A 21,265-nucleotide genomic window follows, 5' to 3' on the forward strand; every position below is an offset into this window, starting at 1 on the left:
CTGGGAAGCTTCCTTCTCATCTTTCCACTCTAGTTTTTCACATACAGACAGCAGAGTGGAGTTGGGCCTGGAGGCCTTCCGCCTCCTGACTGTACTCAGTCTGCCTTCCAGATATGAGGCCAGTTTGTGCTTCTGTGTATTCATCATCTAGTTCCATTTTGATTTCTCTTTAGTTTCTTTATAAAGTGTCAAAAACTCTTCACTGGCCTGGCAGAAAACAAAGGTACGGGTTCTCTCTATACCACGGCTCAGAGTGTAGGGAAGATGGACTTCTCTCCTATTCTACAGATTAGGAAACTGAGGCCCAGAGAGGCCATCAGACCTGTCCTGGGGAAGATATTATATTCCTGCTTGTTGTTGCGTTTTCAAATTGTCATATAATATATCTAACATCAAATTGACCATTTTAGCCATTTTTAAGTGTACAGTTCAGTAGCATTTAATACAGTCACATTGTTGTGAAACCACTACCACCCATCCATCTCAAGAAGTTTTTACCTTCCTAAATGGAAACTCTGTGCCCATTAAAAATGCTACGCCCCCGGCCCCTGGAAACCATTATTCTACTTTCTGCCTCTATGAATGCGAGTACTCTAGGTACCTCATTTAAGTGAATAATGCAATATTTGTCCTTTTCTTTGTCTGCCTTATTTCACTTCCTACTTTCTTTCTTTCTTTTTTTTTTTTTTTTAGTTTGAGAGAAAGTTACATTCAAATAATTTTTCAAGGCTCAGGAAGGATCTGTTAAACCTAAAAAGAAAACAAAGTAATAATTCCACACTAAAGTGGATACTCGAGGAAAAAATAATCATAATTTTTTTCTGCATGAAAATGAATAAACTCTGAAAAATCCTCCTATTCTGTTTGCAGGATTTATGAAGGTAATTTTTCTTGCCCTCCACCTGAGAAAGGGCCTAGGAGGCTGTGACATGTTTATGGAGCAGAATCCTGGGGAGGGGGTGGTGTAGAGGCCATAGGCACCTTACTTTTACCCCGGGCCTGAGCAGGGGTCCCTCTGGTTAATTAGGCCTTCTCAGCATTGCTTCCCCATTTTACAAAGAAGGGAGGTGCAGAGGTGTGAGTCCCCTACCAGGATTGGGATGGGCTGTCCTCTGAGGGTTGGCAACTCCCCCTGGCTTTCCAAAGCCTCATGGTTCTGCAAAGGGGTTTCCCTGGAATGGATCGTACCCCCAAATGCACTGGTCCCAGACTGCCCTCAGGATATCCACAGGAGCCTCCCCCACCCCCAACCAGCACTTCCTCCCAGGGTCCTCAAAAGAATTCCTTCCTTTGGAGCCTCTTGCTCCCCTCCTGGCACTCGGTGGTATCTGTTTTCTGGTCTAGGCTTCAAGCTGAAAGGCCTCTGCCCCATTTTTCAGGCAGGGGGAAGCTTCACAGCCTTCAGAGTTCAGGGGCAGCCTTAAGCACTGCGGTCTGGATTGGAAGTGCCCCAATAGGCTTGGGAACCACCTAACAGGATCTCAGCCACAGCTCAGGGATGGGGGCACAAGCAAGAATTGGGACCTGGGTACGTAGACCTGGGAAGGCAGGTTAGGACTGCAGCCCAGGGAACAGCTCTCACCCATGTCCCAGGAAGGACTGTCAGGTTCAGGGATGTGACTCCCCAGGGCAAGTCAGTGGAGTGTACCAGCCAGCCAGCACCTCTTGGCAGTGTCCCCAGGGCCCTGAGGCCCCTCTTGGCTTCTCTACCTCCGTTCCTGGTAGCCCAGGACGCACAGGACGCCTAGAAGAAGGTAGGACTCCCCTCTCCCTCTGCAGTTTCCCTTCCTCTTGTTCCGAATCTAAGCATTCCCTCTGCCCATCTTGCTGCCCTGTCTTTGGCTACTTCTGTCTCCTGCCTGGACCCTCTGCACTGGTCTCATCACCCATCCCCTTGCCCAGCCCCTCTTTCCTTTAATAACATCCTTTAAGTGGTGGCCAGTTTTGCCCATCTCAATCTGATGGTGTCATCACTATCTCAGCTCTGATGATGCCATTATCAGATATAAGTTTAAGCCCCTCTAAAAATTCACCAGGGCTTATAGGTGTATAGGGTTTTTCTGTTTGGGATGATGACAGGTTCTGGAAATAGTGGTGATGGTTACACAACATTATGAGTGCACTTAATGCCACTAAATTATACACGATTAAAATGGTTAAAAAACAACCACACCAAAACAAAAATTCCCTGGGACCCCAGAATAAGGTGCAAGCCCTTATACTGGTGCCCAGAGCCCTCCAAAGGTTACCCCAACCTCCCTTTCCAACCCCACCTCTCATTTCTCCCATTCACCCATTGAGTGCTCCTTCCCAGAGAACCACTGCTATTCCCAAGACTTAACCCCACTTTTCCTGTCTCTTTGCCTCCTCATAGAATTTCAGGATTAGAATCTATTCCTTTATTCAGTGAAATAATCCTTTCTACAGCATCATCCTGCAGGTTTTTGCCCAAATATCCCAGTGTCAGGCAGCCCATTGCTTTACAAGGCATTCTACCCAATGCTAGACAGCTTGGATTGTAAGATACAGAGTTAAGGTTTGGAATTCGATGGCCTGGGTTTGAGTACTGGCTTCTTGTCTTAATAGTTGTGTGATCTTGAGCTTGTCAGTTAAGCTCCCTGAACTTGTACTTCCTCCTCTCTTAAATGGGGAATAGTAATAGTGTCCATCTCATAGGATCATTGTGAATATTAAATGAATAGTATATTATGACTAGTAAATGAGATAATGCATGTAAAAATCTACCATAGTGCCTGACACATAGGTCAGAGCTAAAGAAACATAGCTGGTGTGTATAAATTCAACTAAAATCTGGCCTAGAACATAAACCAAACCAGACTGTTAGGGCAGGAAGGGACCTGAGAGATCAACTGTGGCAGTCATTATTAGGTTCCCTGACACCTAATTCCCCTCTCCTGCTGGCCAGGTTGCACCTTGGGTCCCTGGTACTTGGATGGGGCCAAATCTGGCCGGTGCGTTCCATTTAATTGCTGGTTCAACTGCCCCAGAAAGGAGTAGAGATGGTTCCATGGCACACAGCTGCAGTGCCGGCCCTCCTCAGCAGGTGACCCGGGGCCCCATCCCCAGGGAAAGGGCTGACAACTTATAACATTTGTGCAAACCTGCAGAAAGGAGCACCCTTCCCCACCACCACAACCACAGGCAGCACGCATACACTTTGCATTTGTGACCCTGACTTTTAAAAATGTCACACCTGCATTTGCTGGGGTACTTACTGACAGTTAATTAGGAAACGCAGTTTGTATGTACCAGTCTCTAAAAAACATTTTGTAAATTGGGTAATTGGCTTTACCGGTGCAGAGAAGAGATGTGTGGTATGGCTCCATCATCCTCAAATAACAGTCTGCAGCCAGCCAAGAATTCAGAGTGACTGCTCAGGGAGAATATAGAAATGCCAGCTTTTCTCAGTATCCAGGATGGACAGTCTGGCTCTCTGGAGACTTTTAGAAGCAGATGGTCTGTCCATCACCCCGGGGAAAGGGTGTAAAAAACTCAAGATGGCTGGAGTTAATAAGCTCCTTGAGACCAAGATACAGATATGACTACTTTTATTTCAGGCTATATCCACCAGCAGGGGTGGTATCCCCAGGCAGCAGTAATTCGTCCAGCCAGTATGTATTAAACACCTGTCTGGAGCCAAGCCCTTTGCTGAGCACGGGGGACAGAGGAGACTAAAACAGCCCAGTACAGCTAATATGAGTATATCTGGTTGTGTCCCTTAAATTCTGGTTTAATATCAGTGCCTTGAATGATAGGGGAAATTTTTACATATACAGCATATTTTCCCCATAACCTTTTTTGACTCACTTTACTTTCCTCTAATAGTTTCCCAGGTGTTTAGATTTTTTATATTTCAAAAATTTCACAACAGGTGATTAAGAATGTTTACTTGATGCAGTCTAATTGCAGTAACAAACAGCACCCTTATATTCCAGCAGTTTAATACATTTAGGGTTTTTCTTTGCTCATGTCGTACTCAAGTGCAGATCGGGGGAGAGGGGTTGCTGGTTGGATCCTCTGGGAAGCAGATGCCCAGACAGAGTCAGAGGGCATCTGAGAGGAGAGCCTGTGAAGGAAAAGGGTGAGAGAAAGGCAGAGCAAGTCTTCAAACTGTGGGGTGGGTCTGACACCTGTGAAAGGAGAGGGAAGGCTGGACGCCTGGGTAGCAAGAGACCCAGGGGGTACAGCTCTGAGGAAGTCTGAGCCAGACTAAAAGGGCTCACAGATTGCCATGGCGGAGTCTTGTACTGGCCAGAAGTGGTGAGCACGTGTGCCACCCCACACTCAGTCAGGGGGTGGGGGGGAAGAGTGAGGCATGTCCCGAAGCCATCTTGTGAGGCTGCCCTCCTTGTGACAGTTTCTCTCGAAGCGGTGGCTCCGCTCCATAAATGCCACAGGGATTCGAGGTTGTTGGAGCTCCATGGCTTCTAGGTCCTGGGAGTCTTCCCCACTCACACAGTGGAGGGCAAAGAGCACTGGGCGCCCGTGGATGGTTTTATAAGCCAGTGCGGCCCATAGTGCACATCACCTCTGCTCATATTCCATTGCTCAGAACTCAATGGTCACATCTAATTGCAAGGGAGGCTGGGAGTATAGCCTCTCTGCAGGCCCAGGGGGAAGAATACAGCACAGATATCATGGAGCATGGATGCTGGAGCCCGATTTCCTGAGTCTGAATCCCAATTGTGCCCTTGACTCAAACTACTTACCTCTTTAACCCTCAGTTTCTTTATCTATTAAAATACAGATAATAGGGTTGTTGTGAGGATTGAATATATATATATATATATATATATATATATATATATATATATATATATATATAATTATATATAGATGGCACAAATAAATGCTATCTAAGGGATTAGTATGTTATTATTATTACTCTTCTTATTTCCAGATTTAATTGGTCAGTAAACATTTCTTGAGTATCTACGTTGTTCAAGGAATTTGCATATGTCACAGGGACTTATTTCTCCTAGCACCTGGTAGATGCCCAGAATGTGTTTGAATGAATGAATTTCAATGGAGGAATAGTATAGTGTGTGTTTAACCCAGTTGGCCAATGTACTGGGGTAATTTTTTAAATGATTAAGCAATAATAAATGTAAGGTCCTGTTCTTCAGTTCAGAAAGTTAAGCACAGAAGAACAGAAAGAGGGAGATAAGTGGTTGAGAAAAGCCTACCAGTTTAAAAATTACTTTCTGTCTTTATAAAAGGAATGTTTCTCTCTCTCCCTCTCCCTTCTTCTCTCTTTCGCTGAAATAAATAAAACATATTTAAAAAATCAAGTAAAATAAATAGGTACAAAGAATAGAGTGAAAAAAATCACTTAAAATTTCACTATCTCTAACATAAGACGACTCATTCCAGATATCTTTCCATGCATGTAAGTTGAGAGGTGGGCAGAAATAATTTTATGAGATTATTACTACATGCTAACTAAAATTGATGTTATATCTTATTTATTTGAATGTAACAGGAGAAAATAAAGAAAAGTAAAGCAGAAGGAATGGTTCAACATTAAGCAATTTTGCCTTCACTACAGAAAATATTTGTTTCTAAAATATCTAAGGGTAGTAAAAGATTATGAAAAGCAGTGAGGTTAGAGTCCTGGCTTTTAAACTCCAGTTTTCAATTTTAGATGGTATCGATTAAAGTCCTTCTGTGGAAGAAGAGGAAATTAGCAATTTTACAACTCCTTTTCCCTCCTCTGCCTCCTGAATTTTATGTTACATTATCTTCATATTGCCGGTTGTTTCATATTAAATGGGTCCAGTGCTCACAATCACTCCTTTTTATCACAAGCCCTCCATTCCTAAGGTCTGCATTTTGATTCATCTTTTGGTTGGCTGAATTTTATCACCAAGTAGTTTCTTCTTTTTTTAATTTAATTCCCAAGAAAGGTTCATAGGTGTTTTGTTACCAAGATTTTGTGTGCTGTTTAGCAGTGTTTACTGACAGTAAGCTCTGTGTGAAGTTGTCGTCGTGTAGAAGGACCGCAGTCTGAGGCCACATTAATAGAATTCTATGCTCAGAATGCAGGAGGTGATAATTTCATTCAGTTTAGCATTGTGGCTAGGTGTACTCCAAACAAATCAATAGGGAAAAGACAAACAGCCCAACAGAAAAATGGGCAAAGTCACCAGTCCAAAAGGGTAAACACAAATGGCTTATAAACATGTGAACAGATGGCTCAATCTCCTTAATAATCGGAAACATACAAATTGAAATGACATATCAAATACCCACAAGATTGGCAAAAATTAAAATCATAAGGATGTGGAGTAATGGGATTGCTCAGACACTGTTGGTGGAAATTTAAATGGCTAAAACCACTTTGAGAAAATGTGGGAAACTCGGTGATTCAATGATTCCATTTCAAGGTTTATACCCTAGAGAAGCTCTGCACATGTGCTGGGAGACACGTATAGAAATGTCGAGCTATCTGGCTTACAACAGCAACCAAACACAGGGAACTACCCACGTGTCCTTCAACAGGGGAATGAACAACAAAACTGTGGCATATTTATGTGATGGAGTACTACAGAGGTATGAAAATGAATGAACTACAGCTATATTCAGCAACAAACATCTCACAAACATAATATAAGGCAAGTTTCAGACAAAACGTACAGCATGAAGCATGAGTGCACTTATAAATACATTTAAAAACAAATACAATTAAATGAGATAGTGTTTAGGAAACATGCACATAATAATAAAGCAATAAAGAAAAGCAACAGACTGGGGGTCCCCTCTGGGTGAAGGAGTGGTATGTGCAGGGTGGGCACACACGGGCTGCAACATAAGATGGTTGTTGGGTATCCTGTATGTACATACTACAACTTTTTATACCTTATATATGTTTTATGTATATGGTAGATTCTTTTCTATGAGGGAAATATTTCATAACAAGTTCTTATTTAAAATGAAACAGTACTCTGAAGTGACACTGCCCAGGATTGAGTCCTTACATCTATTTGACCTTGAGCAAGTTATTTAACATCTCTGAACCTCAGTTTCCTTATCTCTAAAATGGAAATGATAATAGAGCCTACCCTGTGATAATTTTGTGAGGCAAGAATAGGATAATTTATGTGAATTCGGTATACCATGACTAACACACAGTGAGTGCACAGCACATGTTAGTTAGTGTTCCTTTTCTGTGCCAGGCAGATTGGGGTATGTCCTAGAAATATCTGTCCTTGGAGTCTTTCCAGAGAGTAGCCCACAGATGAGAAGGTGTGAAGCCATATTTTATGGTGACGATTGGAAGGAAGAGTTCCCCTTAGCTGGGTGAATTGATCATCTGGCAAATAAGACATCTCTTGGAGACAGGCTGGCTGAGTTTAGGTATCTGAAGGGCTCTCATGGGAATTAAGGATGGTAAGTGTTCTGTGAGGTTCTAGAATAGGCATGGGTACACTATGGCCCGTGGCCCAAATCTCACGGCTGCCTGTTTTTGTAGATAAAATTTTATTGGAATGCAGCCACACTCATTCATTTATGTATTGTCAGTGGCTGCCTTTGTGCTACAGAGGGTTGAGAAGTTGCAAGGCCCACAAAGCCTAAATATTTACTGTCAGGCCCTTTAGGAGAAAAGTTTGCTGACCTCTCTGCTCAGAATTAGAGCAGGGAATACAAAAGAAAGAGTAATTTCAAGACCAACACAGGAACTCTCTAAGAAGCTGAGCTGGCCAAGGACGAATTGGTGAGGCAGTGAGACCCCTGCCACCCGAGGGATGTAAGCAAACGCTGACTGCTCCTGGAGTGCAGTGCACAGAGGGGACCTCGTATCAGGGGCAGGTTGAACACATTGGCTTTCAAATTCTCCTTCAGTTCTGAAATTCTGCATGGAGTAATGCCCACTTTCAAATTGGTTGTTATTAACTCTGACATTTTCTTGGCATTTTTACATCTTAACTCTTAGCAACATTTTCTTTGAAATTTTTAAGTAAAAAAAGTATTATAATCTTTAGAAATTAGATTTAAATGAAAATGGATTTTATTCTAGGGTCCCAATTTTTCATTTAAGAATTGATTTTTATGGCTTTTAGATCTATTCCCATTGATAGGTGCTGAATTTTAAGAGCCTGTATGTGCCAAGTGTGATTTCTCTGTGACAAGTCCGTCCTTCTAGGGGAGGAGAAATCACTGGAAATGAGGCAGTGGAAAGGAGTTTGGAGGTAGTAACCATGAGCTATTATAGATGTGGAGTCAATGAAAGGCAGAGAGGAAAAATACTGGCAAGAAGAAGGGAAGGAGGGAAAGCAGCAGTTACTGAGGGCCTACTGTGTGCCAGAGCCCATGTCCAAGTGGCATTAAACTTTGAACTATTGCATGAGAATATGAACTGTGGTGGAATTACCTCCCCGTCTGCTGATCGATTGTGGCCGTGCCACCTGTCAGAATACCCTCTAGACTCTAGAGGCATTCTGAGAACACGATAAAGCCCATAGATTTCTTCCAGGACATGAGAACCCGCTTTTATAGGGGCTCTGAGAGCAATTTATCAAAAGTCAAATTGCTCCAAGGCAACTTGCCATAAATAATTTCTCAGAATGATGGTTTTGCCCAGTGAGCTCACTAAGAGCTGTCTGACAGACACCTTAAGTGGGAGTTAGAAATGTTTCGGCATTTCCCCGGCTCAGGCAGGGATTGGTCCATAAGAAGAGGATGAGAATAAACAGGCATTAGGGGACATCTCCAAGTGCAGCATTTAGGAAGGACTGAAACATGAAATAGAGGGGAGATTGACTTTCACCTGAGCCAAAAGGACAAATCCTTGTGAAATGGCCATGTGAAGTGTCTGCAAGGAATCCCTGGGGAAACTCCAGCTTAGAGAAATTCCCAAGTGATTTGGTGAATTGACCATCTGGCAAACTGATGTGCGGATTAACTTTCAGTGAATGGTAGCCTGTCATGTGTGTGTTCAAGCGGCTGGCCCAACCAGGCTCGTCTACAGGATCCTCACCTGCTCTTCTTGAGGCCAAAGACAAAAATCATACAGAAACAAGAACCTTTGGGGTCATCTCCTTTGGTTTTCATTTTTTGCTAGCAATGAAATCCTGTTTTCAAATAAAGCATTCTGTGTAAGCATGATGCTGCATAAAGAATAGATACAAGGCGAGCTGCTGGCTGAAGTGAAGGTGAGGAGCCCAGAGGCCCTCTCACTGTCCCTAAAACATCTTTGCTGGGTCCTGGGCAGCACTTTGAAAACCCCTAAGCTGGTTCAGCCACAAAGACTCAGCTTTGGTGAGGGAAGTCCATCTATTTGGGACACTAATCATGTCAAGTAAGAAGATACAGTGGTAGGCATGAGGATGAGAGAGGTAGCATCAACAATGGCACAGATCCATCCCTGTGATTTTTATTTTGTTGTTCGCAGCAGATTGCTCTCCAGCATACTCAGTGGTGCTGAGCAGTTTCTCCTGCCTCAGGTCAAGAGTGGTCAGGATGAGGCCTGGGCTTGCAGCGTTATCCTGGGGAGAACGGTCCTTTCTAGGGTGCTGCTAGCTTTAACCTCCCTTTTGCCCATTGAGCTGCATTCTCTAGGTTATTGAGAAAGCTCTCAACTGGGAATCCTGAAATGCTTCCCCTAGTCCTGAAAGGACAGTGGACAGGTCCTTTCACACTGGGGACAAGTCTTCAGCATCTGCCCCTGAAAGTTAGGATGCAGGGCTGGCTAGATTAGCAATGCCCACACACGATTGGATTTCACAGAGCAGCAAATGCTATACGAACAGGGTGGGGAGTGGTGGTCATGGAATAGAAACTTACATAGGATGAAAAACTTTATTTTGCCACATTAAGATATTAAAAACAAAATCCTCTTACTATCTATAATTTATAATAGAAAAACATTTCAACACCATACAAACCATGAAAGATCTCATCTATATATTAAGGAGAGCTCTATATATGGAACACATTTAACTTGAAATAAGAGGTTATTCTTATTTTTTAAATTTTACTTTGCTGTATTAGTTGTCTATGGCTGCTGTAACAAATTACCATAAGTCTAGTGGTTTAGACCACAACTGTATATTGTCTCAAGTCCACTGGCCAGAAGTTTAGGTACTGTGTGACCCTTCTAGGTCCTCTGTTCAGGAACAAGGTCAAAATCAAGGTTAGCTGAGCTGGGTTCTATATGGAGGCCAGACTCATTCAGTTTGTTGGCAGAATTCAGTTTCTTGCAATAGTAGGACTGAGGTTCCCATTTCTTTGCCATGTGTCCCCCCTCATCTTCAAGCCAACAAAGGCACATCAAATTTATTTCATTCTTTGAATGTCTGGCTTCCCCCTCTGCTGCCAGCCAGAAAAGATCTCTGCTTTTCAGGGCTTGTGGGATTACATTGAGTTACCTGGGTAATAATTTCAGGTCAGCTGATTTGTAACCTTAATTATCTCTGCAAAGCCCCGTTTGTCATGTAACATTCATGAGAGTAAGACCAAGGCGCAAAATTCATGGGGGCCAGAATTCTGCCTTCTGTACCCAGCCTGGTGAAAACTGAGTTGGATAAACATTTTTGAACATTGAAAGATTCTTCTAGCTCAAATATTAGTTGTCAAATATTATCAGGTTTCAGAAGTTGTCAATTTGTGAGAAGCCAGGACATCATTATTAATATAGAATCTTGCACGGACTAGGTACTGGGGAAATGTTTGCTGAACAAACAAGTATTAATTAATTTATTGTTGCTAATATTTTTAATGCAATTTTGATTATAAATCTTGTGGTACTGCATTATCATTGTCATTAGCTACAGATTAGAAAACAAGCTAAAATCATTACCAGAATGTATTAAAATGGGTAATGATTCCGTAAATCATGATAGAAATAATTAAAACATGAACTGCTCTGTTCTGTCTGCTTGTGCTAAGGGTGGGAAGTGTTGTTTTCCATCAAGAAACAGGGACAATTAATAGAGGGCCCCAAGAAACAGTAACTTAATCTTTAATCTTTCCTCCCTCCTCCCTCTCTTCCTATTTTTCTCTTCTTTTTTCTTTCTCTCTTTCCTTCTTGGCAAAATAAATAAATAACCTGGCCAATTTAAAAATTAAATTAAAATTTTAAAATGGAATTTTTTCCTGACTCTCTATAGGCTACAATCCAAACTCCCTAGCCTGGCACTCAGAGTCCTCAGTAGCCTTAGCCCAGCCCACTTTGCCCTCATTACTCAGTCTCGACTGCTCCGCCCCCAGAGCCCTCCCTGGTTGCTCCTGTGGTGTCCATAGCCTGGATCTGTCTGTCTCCAGTACTGAGCACTGTCTGCCATGTGGCATGCCACCTGTGCCCCTGTCTCACTACCTGTACCAGACAGTGAGCTTCCTGAGGCCAGGAGTTGTGTTGGACTAATTTTTCTACCCCTTTCAGCACCCACCTTGACTCTTGAGTCTCTCAAATAAACAAGGAAGGAGCAACAGGTACTAATCCACTCTGTCCCACGTTATGGTCATTTTTAAGAAAAGGGAGGGGGAACAGAAAGAAAGAGGAGGACAGAGGATGGAGAGGAAGATAAGAATCAGAAGAGACACGTGGAAGTAGAAAGAGAGGAGAGAAAGCAGATACAGGGAGAACATCACCGTGCTCCTTCGGGCATTCAACAGCTTCTTACAGAGTCCTGATTGAGGCCCCTGCCAAGCTCTGGGGAGACAGCAGTGAAAACAATAATAAACATCATTGCCCTCGGGGACCTTGCATTCTAGTTGAGAGGTCAGCCAATACACAGGCAGACAAAAAAAATAGAAAAAAATGATTTCAGATAATTTTAGGAACTATATTATGACAGTAAATAGTGTGGCCTGTTAAGTGACTGGGAGTAGGGACCATTTGGGGAAGGGGGGTAGTAGTAACAACTTCACTGAGGAGGTAATAGCTATGCTGAGACCAGAATGATGATAAGTAGTGAGCCATATTGAGAACCAAGTGAATATTATTCCTTGAGAAAACAGCAAGTGCAAAGTCCCAGGGGCAAGAAGGAAATTGCTTTCAATTTCAAGAAACAAAAAGGAGGCTGGTAAGTCTGTACTGGGTGAGCAAGGAGAAGAGTGGAGGGAAATCACATCAGAGTGAGAGGTAGGGCTGGATCTTGTGGCTTCTTGTACCCATTATGATAAGGAAGGTTAGGAATATCATACCAAAATTTGTAAATAATACAAAGTAGTTATTGTATAGATAGACTAACAGGGTATTTTCCAACAGCCCTGTCTGAGGGCACCTGACTGGGGGAATTTAAAGCTCAGACATCTTATAATTCTCTAAAACTGGTAGAATGTACTGGGTTGTGTGTGTGTGTGTGTGTGTGTGTGTGTGTGTGTGTGTGTGTGTTTTGGGTTTGTTTTTTTTTTGTTTTTTTTCGAGAGAATGGAGGAGAATGAGGAAGGGGAGAGAAAGAGAGAAACATCGATGTGAGAGAGATACAGTGATTGGTTGCCTCCCATTTGCACCCTGGAGTGGGCTGGGGATCAAGCCTTCAACTGAAGTGCTTGACCTTGACCAGGCCAACAGTTTGGTCCAAGGGCTCTAACCATTGAGCAAGCGGGCTAGCGCTGTGCTGGTTTCTAATTATCTTTTTTCTGTCCCCATAGAAAAATTGCCCTGAAGGACATTAACCAGTTTTGTACCTAATTTGTTATTTTTCTATCTATCTATATATATAAAAAGGCAGTGACCATAACAACCGAAGGCTCGACCGAACACTGGAAGTCAGTCCTGCAGTCAGTGCTGGGTTGCCGTGGCGACCCAGCACTGACTGCTACAGCTGTGAGCACAGCGACCCAGCACTGACTGCTGAGGGGGCTGTGGGTCAGGTCCAGAGAGAGGCCTGGAGAGAGAAGCAGGGTCTGATCTGTAGCCTCTGTGGCAGCTGTAGATCAGCCCTTGCCCCTCTCTTTCTCTCCGGGCCTGGCCAGCAGCACACCTCGCTTTCTCTCCGGGCCTCTGCAGGGGCTGCTGATCAGCTCCGCCTCTCTGATCAGGCCCGGAGATAGGCCTGGAGATGCTGACTGGCATAGAAACCGACCAATCAGAACCAAATCTGGGTGAAGTGCAAGGAGCCAATGGATGCCTAGGAGGCGCTTTTGACGCTGACTGGCATAGAAACTGACCAATCAGAACCAAATCTGGGTGAAGTGTGAAGAGCCAATGGCTGTCTAGGAGGCAGAGCTTTTGACGCTGACTGGCATAGAAACTGACCAGTTATAACCTAATCTGGGTGAACTGCTAAGGCAGAACCTAAGGTGGGGGCTGAGGAGGGGGTTTTAAAGCAGTTGGGGGCAAGATCAGGCCAGCAGGGGAGGGCAGTTGGGGGCGAGATCAGGCTGGCAGGGGAGGGCAGTTAGGGGCGACCAGGCAGGCAGGTAGAGGCAGTTAGGGGTGACCGGGCAGGCAAGCAGGCAGAGGGGTTAGGGGCAATCAGGCAGGCAGGCAGAGGCAGTTAGGGGCAATCAGGCAGGTAGGCATGTGAGCAGTTAGGAGCCAGCGGTCCCAGATTGCGAGAGAGATGTCCGACTGCTGGTTTAGGCCCATATATATAAAATATGGGCCTATAGTGAACTAGTGACCCAATGTGGGGTCCCTGATTGGAGAGCGTGTAAGCTTGGCTGAGGGAAACTCCCCTCCTCTCCCCCCCCCCTCCCCATGCACAAATTTTGAGCACTGGGTCACTAGTTCACTATAAAAATCCCTGTCTTTTAAATTTTCTTTTGAATCCACTTTGTCATCTTGCAGATACACTTATCCACAAGTTAAATAAAAGGGTGATATGTACCCACTATTGATCTTCCTGAGAATGATGTTTGTAACCTTTTGAGAATCATATTCTGATAAGAGTTTGGGTTTTAGTTGCATGGAAAGCTGAAGAGTAAGAAGGACTAATTTATGTTTTACAAGGACCCTCAGACTGCCAGGTGGTGAGTGGCCTTAACTGAGCCCTGGGGTAGCCAGAGTCTCTGTCTAAGGAAGAGATGACCACTGGGCTTGATGAGAGAAGTGGAGGTGGGGGGAGGTGGGAAGTGAGCCAGCCTACTGACTCCTAACATTCGTGGACATTGATCCTCGTTCATTTCTGTGGTAGATCTCCAGGATCCGCTGTAGTCGGCAATTTTCCTTTCTCCTATGTGAGCTCCTTGGCAGGGGCTGTGTCCAACTTTGTTTCCTCAGCATCCAGCCCTGGGCTGAGCACAGAGCCGTGCTTGGCAGTGTTTGCCGAACGAATTCGTCTCTTTGGGTTCATTTTCTTCTCTTCCTCCTCCTCTCTCTCCCCTCCTCCTCCTGCTCCTCTTCCTGCTTCTCCTTTTATATTGTGATAAAATATACATAACATAAAATATGCCATCTTAACCATTTTTAGGTGTACATACAGTTCATTGGCATTAAGTACATTCACATTGTTGTGCTACCATCACCATCATCCATCTCCAGAATGTTACCATCACCCAAACTGAAACTGTACCAAATAAACACTAACCCCCCACCACCCCTTCCAGACCCTGGCAACCACCATTCTAATTTCTGTCTTTCTGAATTTGACTACTCTGGGTACCTCATATAAGTGGAATCACACAGTATTTGTCCTTGGGCATCTGGCTTACTTCACTTAGTGTAATGTCTTCAAGGTTTATATATATATTGTAACATATATCAGTTTCCTTAATTATTAAGGCTAAATAATAGTCCATTGTATGGATATACTACAATTTGTTTGCCCACTCGTATGTTGACGGACATTTCTGTTGTTTCTACCTTTTGGCTACTGTGAATAATGCTGCTATGAACATGGGTGTACAGATATCTGTTGGAGTTCTTGCTTTTGATTCTTTGGGGTATATACACCTAAAGGTGCTGGATCATATAGTAATTCTGTTTAACTTTTTGAGGAATTGCCATACTGTTTTCTGCAGCAGCTGCACCATTTTACGTTCCCACCAGTACTGCATAAGGGTTCTAATTTCTCCATATCCTCAATAACATTTGTTATTGTCTGCTTTTTAAGTAATAACCATCCCAAATATAAATGACCCTAGAAGGGGGAGACCTTTTGGGAGGCATTTGGGAGCTAAGATGGGGGATGCCAAGATCATACTTCATTCAGCTTATAGCACAGGCTCAAGGCTGGCTTAAAGAGAGGCCCCACCGATGAAAGAACTAAAACCCAGGTTTCCCATGAGGCAGATTTGTTTGTGTGAATCCACTATTGGGCTCTTTCCCCTGGGAAAGCAGTTTCTAATTTTGGCTTCTCTTTCTCTGTGTTGCTCCCCAGTGTGATAATGCGAAAGGATTGAAAGCCTTCTACGATGCAATAAAATACGGGCCAAACCACTTGATGGTGTTTGGAGGCGTCTGTCCATCTGTTACGTCCATCATCGCAGAGTCCCTCCAAGGCTGGAATCTGGTGCAGGTAAGGTCCAAACTGCCTTTGTTTGGGGGACTCTCTTGATTGGCCACCAATCCTTTGCAGGAATGGTTCCTTGCCCAACATGGTTTCTAAGTTGCCAAGATTAGGCCCTGGCTCACCCTTTCCTAGTGATTGCATAGCCACTGGCCCCACCTCTTGGCCTGACCTTCTGGCCCATCCTGGCATGGCCACCTCTGTGTGTTTGAAATCTTTCAGTGACTCCCTAGCCTGATTCTCAGGGCCATCAGCATCCAGCCAATCTGCCTGTCCAGTGTCATCCATCTGTCCCTGCCATATATTCCATGCCTCTGTCCCTCCAGACAACTCACCTTTTAGATGCACCCTGGACCTTCAGACCTCAGAGCCCTGCTCTCTCTTTCCCCTTAACCAGATTGTCCTTTACCAAACTTCCCTCCCCCAACTGAAGTTCTCTTGTCTACTAAGACTGCCTTTCTCCTCAGGTAAGCCTTTCCTGGGGCTACTGGCAAGTTGTTTACTCTTTAAAACAGCAAATGTTATGCACTGTCGAAAGTTCCACCAGTGAGTGTGTGTAGTCTGTTGTAGGCAGCATTCACCGGTGCTAGCTGTTATTTGGAGTATGAGAGAGAAGAGTATAGAAAGATGTGACCATCTGGGATGAGTGGTTGCCTATGCACATGTTTTACTTCTTTGCTTCATCCATGCATCTATCCATCCATCCATCCATCACCCACCCATCTATCTGTTCATCTATCCGTCATCCATTACTCCATCATCCACCCAACAAATATAATGGGCAACTTACTGTGTGCCTAGAATTTTGGTAGACACTGGAGATATAGTGCAAACAGGACAGACATTGTCTCTACCCTTTGCATTCTAGGAGAGATGCAGGCAGTAAGCAAATAAACAAGTAATAATACGAAGAGCTAACACTTGTATAATACTATATATGTCATGCTTACTACATACCAGACACCGTTCTGAGCACTTACATGCATTAACTCAGTTAATCCTTATAACTGCTCCATGCTGTAGGCACTATTATCATCCCCATTTCATAGATAAGGAAACTGAAGTACAGAAAGCTAAGTAATTTGTCAGAAAACCCATGGCTCATAGTAATAGAGCCATGATTTAAAATTAGGCAATCTGGTCCATGAGGTAAGACCATGGTAAGGAAACTGGGCTATGATAGACATAAATAGGGTGAGGAGATAAATAGTGACTGCCTTGGGGCAGTCAGAAAAATCTTCTTGGAGGAGGTGACATTTGAGCTGAGACCTGAAGCATGAGAAGGAACTGGTTGGGTGAAGAGCGTCCATGTTTACGGATAGAATAGCAAATGTAGAACACCTGTGATGGGGAAGAACCTGGCGTGTTCAGGGAACAGAAAAGGGCAGTGGGGCTGGAGCAAGGTGAGTGGGTTGTCGGGTGGTGAGAGTGAGAATGAAGAGGCAGGCAGGAGCTGGACCACAGGAGGATCTGATTTCACTCTGCTCGCTCGAATTGACTGAAGAACTCCTTGAGTCTGGCCCTGCGTGCCTGGGATGCTGGGGGTAGAGTGGCAGTGGGAGCCAGCCATGACAGAGGTGTGATGAGGGAGGGTGAGGTCCCAGGGAAGGACCACCCACTCAGTCCAGGGACCAGGAAGGTTTCTGAGGGAAGTGATGCTGAGCTGACTGTGAAGGAGGAGAGGGTGTTGGAAAGCTGGAGACATGGAGGAGACTGCTGGCAGAGGAAACTGGGTGTGCCAAAGCGGGTGGTGGGAGTGTGTGGGCTTGGGCAGTGTGAGTCATGTGCTTTGGCCGGGGAAGGCCATGCTGAATGTGGGCGGATGCAACAGGAGATGAGGCCTGAAAAGCAGCTCTGCATGTGACAGTGCAAACCTAACCACGCCACTGGGGCCAGCACAGCTCAGTGAGCCCTGGGAGCCTGGCTTCTGGCCCCAAGCAACCAGTTCTGAGGTGCCTATACACAGCCATGAGACCCTGGTCAAGTCACTTCCCTTCTCTGTACTTGAGCTTCCTTTTCTGAATGCTGAGGAGCTCCCTACACACCCTGCTGTCACTCTTTGCTGCCACTCTGAGCCTCAGTCCGTCATCTGTAAAGTCAGGGTAGTAAGAGGGCACGGTCTCATAGGGCTGCTGTATGGAGTAAATAGTTAATGAGTGATTACAACTGTGCCTGGCACATCATAAGCACTATGTGTTCCTGGTTTCATTGTTGTCATCCTGCCCTGTCTCCTACTCCTCCGCAGGTTGAACACCCCGATTCTTAGCACTCCTGGGCTTTCCTGCAGCACTGTTTTCACCTCCTGAGCCATCCATTCTCCCCAGGTCCAATATGTCAGTCCTATCCATTCTTAGAGACCCAGCTTAAAATGCTGCCTATCCCAGGAAGCCTTTCCTCACTGCACTATCTAAAGTAGCCCTTCTGTAAATTATTTTTCTCACTTCACTGTTTACTTCTAGCGAGCATGCACAGAACCCCCCCGCCATGCCCCTCTGCCTGTCCCTCTTTTAGGGCTCTGCAGACGGGAGGATATGTTTGGCTGGGCTGTGAGCTCCTTGAAGACGGAATCTGGGCCTGAGTTACTCCTGTTTTTCCTGGTGCCTGACACTTCATAGACCTTATTAGATGTCCGCTGAATGATCCGAGGGTGGGAGGAAGGAGGAAGAGAGGGCAGGACAAAGGATTGGCAGGTGGGACATTTTCCCCAGATGAGAGTCTGAACTGTCTGGGAAATCCTCACCCAGAGAGGAATTCAGGGAGGTTACTGGCCCTCTCACAACCTCACTGGGACTGTCTGAAATTCTCTGAGGAGCTGCAGAAGCAAGCACAATGTTGGACACTCCTGGATTACCAGCTGACTTTAGCATGAACAAGACAACCTTGTTCAGTGGGGTTGACAAGATAGGGAACCAGGTTATGAGATGGGAATTGTTTTAGTTATTTATTGCTGTGTAACTGATCACCCCCCAAATTTAATGGTTAAAACAGCAATAATCATTTATGATTATATCATTTCTGTGGGTCAGGAATTCAGACCCACAGAATGACTTGTATCTGCTCCATGATGCTCGGGGTCCAATTGGAGATTTGAAGGCTGGGAACTGGAAGATCGCTTTAGCATCATCAGAAGGTTTGGCTGGGGCTGGAAGATCGCTTCCAGTGTGGTTCCCTCATGTGGCTGGCTCTCCACGTGGGTCTCTGCAGAGGGCTGCTTGAATGACTTCCCCCAAAGCGAGTTCAAGGCAGAGATGGCAGTGTCTTTTAGTACCTAGCTTCAGAAGTTGCATGCCATCATTTCTGTCATATTCTGTCAATTATACAAATTAGCTCTAAATGTGTGAGTGTGGGGAAGTTACTACACAAACTGTAGTGGGCGCTGAAGATCACCAGGGACCATCTTGGAGGCTAGCTACCACTGATGTCTGAGAGTGAGGCAGGAGCTCAGATTGCCCAACAAGGAAGACTTGATGCTGAGTCCCTTTTCTGCTTTCAGAACTGCTCATCCTTCAAAACCCTGGATAGATACCACCTCCTCTGTGATGCCTTTCCTGATCCCTTTCCTTCTGTGCCTCCCAGCCCCCAGAGTGAATTCATTGTTCCTTCCTAAACAGTGCCTTTTCAATAGAGGCCATCTCCCCCAAGGAGTGGAAATTGATTTTTGTGGGGAGGGGGCAAAATGTCTCACTTTTTATGTATAAAGCACAAGACAGACAGACATATAGTATATAAATAGGCATATAGTCTATTTGTGACATTGAAATTTCAAGAGTGGGGCAGGATTAGGCAAAATTACTCTACTGGGAGAGTGAGAATGATAGTGAAAAGAGGGCTGAGAAACATGGTTCTATACTGCTTCAGTGTTGCATACAGTCTTCACATTTTGTGGAAAATAGTTTATTCTATGTCCAGTCTTCCCTACTAGACAGTAAGCTTCTTGGGGGCAGGGACTCCCATTCTCTTCATCTCCCAGTTGCCAGTGCCTAGCACGGAGCCTGGCACACAGAGATCCTCACTGAGCACTGGGAAGTGGCTGGGAGCCTGAAACCCTCCACTGCAGATGTAGGAACAAAGATCTAAATCCTGATGGGGAGTAGCCCTGGAGCCTGATTTCTGCCCCCACCCCCAATTCTCAGGGAGCACAACCCCATTTGTTATGGACTAGACTCTGGGGACCTCCCCATCCCCTTCCTAAGAGGCTGAGCTTGCTTACAAAGATGGTGGAGGGCTGAGTGAGTAGGTCTACTGTCATGGGACTTGATGAATCCCTTAACTTATTCAAAACTGGGCTCTGAAACAGTTTCGTAAATGGGAAAATGCATGTAATTTGTGTAATTGAAAAGTAGCTCTGACTTCCCTTTGGGGGAGACAGCCTGGAATATGTAATCAGTTGTTTCAGTTTCCTGGTGCTACAAAAATAGGGATGTGCACGACAGAGGGGTGAAATGCACCCTGGTGCTGAAATTGGTTAAATTTAACTTGCTTTTGCCGGGCTTCTTGATTCATGGTTGCTGTGTTGAGAGGCCAATATTGTCTAAGTTGTGATGTGAGTTCCTTAGCCACTGGGCATGTCCGCTCCTCCAACAAGATTCGAGGACCTTCCTAGAGGCCAGGGTCTGATGTATGGGCTCTGTCTCTCTCCCATCTGTCAGACCCACCCAGGGTGGGGGCTCAGACCTGGGCCTTGCAATGGGAATGACACACCAGGGCATAGCCTGGAGTCATCTGGGAAGGGCCGGGGTCTAGCCATTGGAGACTGAGCAATGTTCAGACTGGAGAACACACAGGGTGCTGGGGAGGAGAGAGGAATATTGGCTTCCAGAGCTGCATGGCTCTTTGAGAGATTTTGCTGCCTCTCTGTGATGTAGGTGGGGACAAACAGGCGAAACTGGTAGAGTTAGAGCGGAGCAGGGTTTGCGCTTGTGGCTGGAAGCATCCAGCAGGGAGCAGGCCGCCTGGCTGTGAAGCAGTGAGTTCTCTGCTGCCCGAGATTCCCCAAGCTTTCAGTCTCGGGCAGTCCTGCTGTTGGGGATATTTACTATGTTGAGTAGGCACAGACCAGGATGGTGGCTCTCAAACTATATTGTAAGAGTCACTTATAAGGTCTACAGTTGTGCTCCTCTTGATGCAAATTCCTGGCTCTGTTCTGAGCAGGTCCAGGTTAAGGACTGGACACCCCACTGCTCACCCCTGCTGCTGTGTCTATACCAGCAGCTCAGGTGATTAGATGCAGTTGATTCCTGGAGAATTGTTAAGCCAGGTGATTTCTGAAGCCAGTTCATCTAGACACTGGGACCTACTAACAAGTGCTCCTGGTCCAGAGAACTTCAATTTGTGCTGCCCATGTGGAGCAGATAGCAGGGGATGCGCTGGAGAAAATACCCTAGTGCTGCCAGGATGAAGCCCACAGTCTGTGGTATGGCAAGAGGGTGCTCTCTCACCTTGCCATTCTCCCTGCCCACTTCCTGCTCCTACATGCCGAGGGCTTTGTACAGGCTGTTTCCTCTGCCGTGGTCCCTTCACCTGGCAGGATCATGGTTATTCTTCCTGGCGCAGCTTGCTTGTCCTTTCTCTGTGAAGCGCATCCTCCCTATGCTCCATTACCCACACACCCCTCCCAAGGTGTTTGTTGCCCTGTGCTTGCACCTACCCTGGCCTGGAGTGCCTAAGGTCAGGGCCTGGCCTCGTTTACCCCTGTACCCTGGGCCTGGTGTAGGCCTGGCTCCGATGCTGAGTGGCACCCAGGCAATGTTTGCTGGCATAGTTCTGGATTCCTGCCTTCTAGGTCTCAGGCTCATACCCTGATCCTGAGGGCAGAGCATAAGAGCCTGCCAAACTTGGGAGGACCCGAC

At 45.4% G+C, this 21,265-nt stretch overlaps 1 protein-coding gene across 1 annotated transcript in view; it reads left to right on the forward strand.

Moving 5' to 3' along the window:
• The window catches only part of GABBR2 (gamma-aminobutyric acid type B receptor subunit 2), a 315,641-nt gene that overhangs the window by 74,050 nt on the left and 220,326 nt on the right, over window positions 1-21,265 (forward strand). Inside the window, exon 2 of the mRNA XM_079789934.1 lies at window positions 15,288-15,425. Within this exon, the coding sequence (XP_079646060.1) occupies window positions 15,288-15,425 (138 nt within the window). The remainder of the gene's footprint in view (window positions 1-15,287; window positions 15,426-21,265) is intronic.

The sequence above is a fragment of the Cnephaeus nilssonii genome (assembly GCF_951640355.1).
Source record: "Cnephaeus nilssonii genome assembly, chromosome: 14".
Lineage (NCBI taxonomy): Eukaryota > Metazoa > Chordata > Mammalia > Chiroptera > Vespertilionidae > Cnephaeus > Cnephaeus nilssonii.